The sequence below is a fragment of the Cynoglossus semilaevis genome, chromosome 1, assembly GCF_000523025.1.
Source record: "Cynoglossus semilaevis isolate Cse_v1.0 chromosome 1, Cse_v1.0, whole genome shotgun sequence".
In the NCBI taxonomy this organism is placed as follows: Eukaryota; Metazoa; Chordata; class Actinopteri; order Pleuronectiformes; family Cynoglossidae; genus Cynoglossus; species Cynoglossus semilaevis.
In genome coordinates this window covers 34,491,987-34,498,065 of record NC_024307.1, presented here as the reverse complement: position 1 = coordinate 34,498,065, position 6,079 = coordinate 34,491,987, and the positions used below count along the sequence as shown (strand labels likewise).

The 6,079-nt window shown below is 43.4% G+C and overlaps 1 protein-coding gene across 1 annotated transcript in view; it reads left to right on the top strand.

Moving 5' to 3' along the window:
• Positions 1-6,079, top strand: part of pelp1 (proline, glutamate and leucine rich protein 1) — a 22,886-nt gene that overhangs the window by 11,857 nt on the left and 4,950 nt on the right. The window contains exons 16-17 of the mRNA XM_025062362.1: positions 182-284; positions 4,571-6,073. Coding sequence (XP_024918130.1) covers positions 182-284; positions 4,571-6,073 — 1,606 coding nt within the window. The remainder of the gene's footprint in view (positions 1-181; positions 285-4,570; positions 6,074-6,079) is intronic.

The window sequence follows — 6,079 nt, the reverse complement described above, 5'->3', positions numbered from 1 at the left end:
TATGTATATATATGTATATGTGTATATATATATGTATATATGTATATATGTATATGTATATATACTGTATATGTATATATGTATACTTTTGTATATATATATATATGTATGCTGATATGTAATATCTAAGCTGATATGTAAGCTGATAAATGTAAGTCTTTCTATTTATACATATGTTCAGATTACTGATGGCTTTGGTCCTTGTCCCGTCATCCTGTTGGCCCTCACCTTTGACCTGTGCTGTATCCATCTTCAGCAAGGGACGCAATGACAGCAACCTCAAGGTGAGTGATCCGATACGTATGACATAAATAGAGGATGTAGTCAACACTGAGGATTGGGAAATTATAAACCTCGCGGTGCGGTTCATTGATTTTATTTAGCCATAGAAAAAAACTAAAAAATAAATATCACGTGTTAAAAATCAAACATGACATTTAGATGTTGAATATATAGCACCAAGACTGGATTACTCTAGTGGTGTGTGGTTAACATGCTCATGTGGTATGTGATTATATTCATTCCACTTTATTTCAATTCCCTGTTGAATGTTTGTCTATCTTTTTATCCTTTCAAAGCTAGAAACTCGGAGTAAAATCAAATTATCCTCTGGAAAAAAAAAATGCTAAAACACAGTTTTGAATCTATCCAGTTTTTAGCATTCTCGATAAATAGTCACAGGGGACAAACTTGTATCCCGTGAGCCACTTCAGGCCCTCATCCAGCCCGTACATAAATGGCAATACAGTGTTCCCTCTCTGTTCTATTCTCCTTTTGCTCCCTCAGTACATTGCAGATTTTTTTAATCCGATGCTATATAGTGATATATTGCAGCCATTTGCTAAAATCATTTAAGTCCATTTTTTTCCTCATTAATTAAGACACTCAGCACCCCATATTGACAGAAAAACAGAATTGTTGACATTTTTGCAGATGTATTAAAAAAGAAAAACTAAAGTATTCAAATCCTTTGCTGTAACACATATATTGAACTCAGGTGCTGTCCATTTCTTCTGATCAGCCTTGAGATGGTTGTACACCTTCAAATCTAGCTGTGTTCGATTATACTGATTGGACTTGATTAGAAAAGTCACACACCTGTCTATATAAGACCTTCCAGCTCACAGTGCATGTCAGAGACAATGAGAATCATGAGGTCAATTAAACTGCCTGAGGAGCTCAGAGACAACATTTGTGACAAGGCACAGATCTGGCCAAGGTTACAAAAAAAGTTCTGCTGCACTGAAGGTTTCAAAGAGCACAGTGGCCTCCATAATCCTTAAATGGAAGAAGTTTGGGACGACCAGAACTCTTCCTAGACCTGGCCGTCCAGCCAAACTGAGCAATCGTGGGAGAAGAGCCTTGGTGAAAGAGGTAAAGAAGAACCCAAAGATCACTGTGGCTGAGCTCCAGAGATGCAGTCAGGAGATGGGAGAAAGTTCCACAAAGTCAACTATCACTGCATCCCTCCACCAGTCGGGGCTTTATGACAGAGTGGCCTGACGGAAGTCTACCCTCAGTGCAAGACACATGAAAGCCCGCATGTTAGATGTTGAATATATAGCACCAAGACTGGATTACTCTAGTGGTGTGTGGTTAACATGCTCATGTGGTATGTGATTATATTCATTCCACTTTATTTCAATTCCCTGTTGAATGTTTGTCTATCTTTTTATCCTTTCAAAGCTAGAAACTCGGAGTAAAATCAAATTATCCTCTGGAAAAAAAAAATGCTAAAACACAGTTTTGAATCTATCCAGTTTTTAGCATTCTCGATAAATAGTCACAGGGGACAAACTTGTATCCCGTGAGCCACTTCAGGCCCTCATCCAGCCCGTACATAAATGGCAATACAGTGTTCCCTCTCTGTTCTATTCTCCTTTTGCTCCCTCAGTACATTGCAGATTTTTTTAATCCGATGCTATATAGTGATATATTGCAGCCATTTGCTAAAATCATTTAAGTCCATTTTTTTCCTCATTAATTAAGACACTCAGCACCCCATATTGACAGAAAAACAGAATTGTTGACATTTTTGCAGATGTATTAAAAAAGAAAAACTAAAGTATTCAAATCCTTTGCTGTAACACATATATTGAACTCAGGTGCTGTCCATTTCTTCTGATCAGCCTTGAGATGGTTGTACACCTTCAAATCTAGCTGTGTTCGATTATACTGATTGGACTTGATTAGAAAAGTCACACACCTGTCTATATAAGACCATTTCCTCATTAATGTACACTCAGCACCCCATCTTGACAAAAAAAAAAAACAGAAATGTTTTAAGTTTTGCAAATTTTTAAAAAAAGAAAAACTGAAATATCACATGGTCATAAGTATTCAGACCCTTTGCTGTGAGACATATATTTAACTCAGGTGCTGTCCATTTCTTCTGATCAGCCTTGAGATGGTTGTACACCTTCAAATCTAGCTGTGTTCGATTATACTGATTGGACTTGATTAGAAAAGTCACACACCTGTCTATATAAGACCTTCCAGCTCACAGTGCATGTCAGAGACAATGAGAATCATGAGGTCAATTAAACTGCCTGAGGAGCTCAGAGACAACATTTGTGACAAGGCACAGATCTGGCCAAGGTTACAAAAAAAGTTCTGCTGCACTGAAGGTTTCAAAGAGCACAGTGGCCTCCATAATCCTTAAATGGAAGAAGTTTGGGACGACCAGAACTCTTCCTAGACCTGGCCGTCCAGCCAAACTGAGCAATCGTGGGAGAAGAGCCTTGGTGAAAGAGGTAAAGAAGAACCCAAAGATCACTGTGGCTGAGCTCCAGAGATGCAGTGGGGAGATGGGAGAAAGTTCCACAAAGTCAATTATCACTGCAGCCCTCCACCAGTCGGGGCTTTATGACAGAGTGGCCTGACGGAAGTCTACCCTCAGTGCAAGACACATGAAAGCCCGCATGTAGTTTGCTTAAAAAACACCTGAAGGACTCCAAGATGGTCAGAAATAAGATTCTCTAGTCTGAGGAGACCAAGATAGAACCTTAATTCTAAGCAGTATGGTTGGAGAAAACCTCATCACCTGTCCAATACAGTCCTAACCGAAAACCTCATCACCTGCTCAATACAATCCCAACAGCAAAGCATGGTGGTGGCAGCATCATGCTATGGGGTGTTTTTTAGCTGCAGGGACAGGACGACTAGTTGCAATTGAAGGAAAGATCTATGTGGCCATGTACAGAGATATCCTGGATAAAAACTTTTTCAAGATGTACAAGGATATCCTGGATAAAAACTTTTTCAAGAGCGCTCAGGACCCAGGCGCTGTTCACTTTGGTGATGGGTTTAAAAACAGAGGTCAATGGAGTACTGTGTCATAACGACAAGTAGTTCCTAAAATAACCAAGGACTGGCTTCACAACGACTCCATGTTCTTGAATGGCCCAGCCTGTGGAGAGACCTGAAAATGGCTGTCCACCAACGTTCACCATCCAACCTGACAGAACTGGAGAGGATCTGCAAGGAGGATTGGCAGAGGAATCCGAAATCCACGTGTGGAAAAACTTCAAAAGGATGCTTCTACTGGGCAAAGGGTCTGAATACTTTTCACCATGTAATATTTCATGGTTTTTCTTAAAGAAAATATGCAAAAAAATCATAAATTCTGTTTGTCCATCAATATGGGTGTTAACAGTACACGCATACTACACTACATACATACGTGGTTTCATAGTGTTGCCGTTAGCACGCCTGCCTCGAGAGCAGAGATTCCTGGGTTCGATTCTCAGAGGAACATGGCGCTTGCTAGGGGCAGCCTGTTAACAGCAAATCTGCTGTTAACATACCATTTTCCAAAATATGGGATCAATAAATTTCAAATGCTTTTTTTTTTTTATTTTATCAATGATCAAAAAAAAAGAACTTAAATGGTTTTAGCAAATGGCTGCAATATAACAAATACCATTTTCCAAAATATGGGATCAATACAGTACAAATTTATTTTTAAAAGAATTTAAATGGTTTTAGCAAATGGTTGCAATATAACAAAAAAATTAAAATTTAAGCTGGTCTGAATACCTACTGTACCCACTGTACATACAGGGAAATGCAACAAAAAAAACATGCAGTACGTACAAGTAAATAAATGTCATGTGTGACATGTATCTATGGTGAGCATTTAATTACTCTAGGGTAATGACCTAAGTTGAACACAGCAGGGCACTGTTGTTGTTCGATTGTTGATAACGGTGTGGGGGAGGTTCGTAAGGGGTTAATATATACGTAAATAACATAATAATAACTATCTCATCTCTATTTTTCCCCATTTCGTGGTTGGTTTTGGAACACAACTACCGTGACAGGAGAGGGATCACTGTAATAATTTAATTTGGTCTTTGATGATATTTTTAAACCATTATTTCCAATTAGGTTAAAGAAAAAAATATTAGTATTTGCTGTTTTGTATAGTATTACACAGTATTTGTTATGAACAAAAAACTTTTTTTTTTTTTTTTTTGTGTATTTGAGACCCTGCTGTAGTGGATTAATTACCCTTCAGGCAGCGGTTTCACGCACTTGTCCAAATCATTACTATCTCCCTTCTTTATAGATCTCTACATTCTGCACAGAAGCTCTCACCATCTGCAATTCCCTCCTCCACCCACGTACTCCCTCCACAGCGCTCCCGTTGCCGCCCCTCACCCTGAAATCCCCTCCTACCGCCCCGGTTCTCACATCCACACAGGGACCAGGACCTACAAGTGGACTCACTCTGCCCACCCTTTTAGGGGCTACGGCCCCTGGGCCCATCTTCCCAGTGCGTCATTCCCTCAACCTGGGTCCGAGCTCTCTTTTGGGTTCCCTGGAAAACCAACTGTCTCTGGTTCCAGGTCTTTCGTGTCCGGCTCCAACCCCGGGAGAGGTGATCTTGTCCCCACCTGCACACCACCTGCCTGACCAGGCTGGGCTTGGCCCTGCGGAATGCCAGAGACCGGTATTTGTGCGCTATGAAAAAGAAGAGGCCGAGGATGTGGAGATATCTCTGGCAAGCGACTCCGATGACAGCGTGGTCATCGTTCCGCCTGGCATGCTCAACATGGAGAATTCGCAGGACGCCGTATCTACGGCGGCAAACTCCCACAGCATGTTGTCTGTGGCCTCGGGGGCTCCCGCAGTCACTCTCTCAGCAGGAGAATGCACTCCCCTGACAGCCAACTCCGCCACGCCGTCAACAATTGACAGCGCAACCCTGCAGAACAATCTCTCCACCTCCTCCTCCCCCCTCATCACCTCCAACAACCCCGTCAACTCCTGCCCTTCGTCTAGCACCTCATTGGTTTCCATGGTGCCACCACTGAATGCCAGTACTTTAACCCCAACATCTGGTCTTGGGAACTCGATGTCAAGCAGGGCACAGCTTCAGCAGATGCTGATGCAGCCCTCGGCCGGGGCTCAGCCTCCCTCCATCGCCCCGCCTCTGCAAATGCACCAACTGCAAAACCAACTGACCCAGCCCGGACGGGCCTTTCACCAGCGCCCGTCTCCTCTGCCAACCAGCAACGAAGACACGGCCATTATTAACATCAATAGCACCGACGATGAAGAGGAGGAGGACATGGAGGACGAGGAGGACGTGGAGGAGGACGAGGAAGACGAGGACGAGGAAGTGAGTGACTTTGCGGAGGAGGAGGAAGAGGAGTTCTATGATGGAGATGAGTACGAGGATTACGATGAGGAAGAGGCAGAGGAGCTGGAGGAGGAGGGCGAAGACGAGGATGGCGACATGCCTCCAAAAGTGGAGGAGGAAGGGGAGAGACACGTCCATCCACAGGAGGTGGACGGAGACATACCTCCGCTGGAGGGCGCCGAGGACAACGCCGAAGACGCCGAGGGGCTCCAACCTCCCGCCCTGCTCGACGATTGTGTAAGCAGGTATAGTGGGGAGGGATACGAGGAAGGAGGGATAGAGGAGATCCAGAGCAATAGAGTGCTGTTCGGAGACGACAGGATCAAGGTGCAGGAAGTGGAGAGCATCGGAGTCTTGGAGGAGGCGCGGGCGGACGAGGAGGATGAGAGCGAAAGAGCAGACGATCCGAGCATGCCGCAGATATTATGTGTG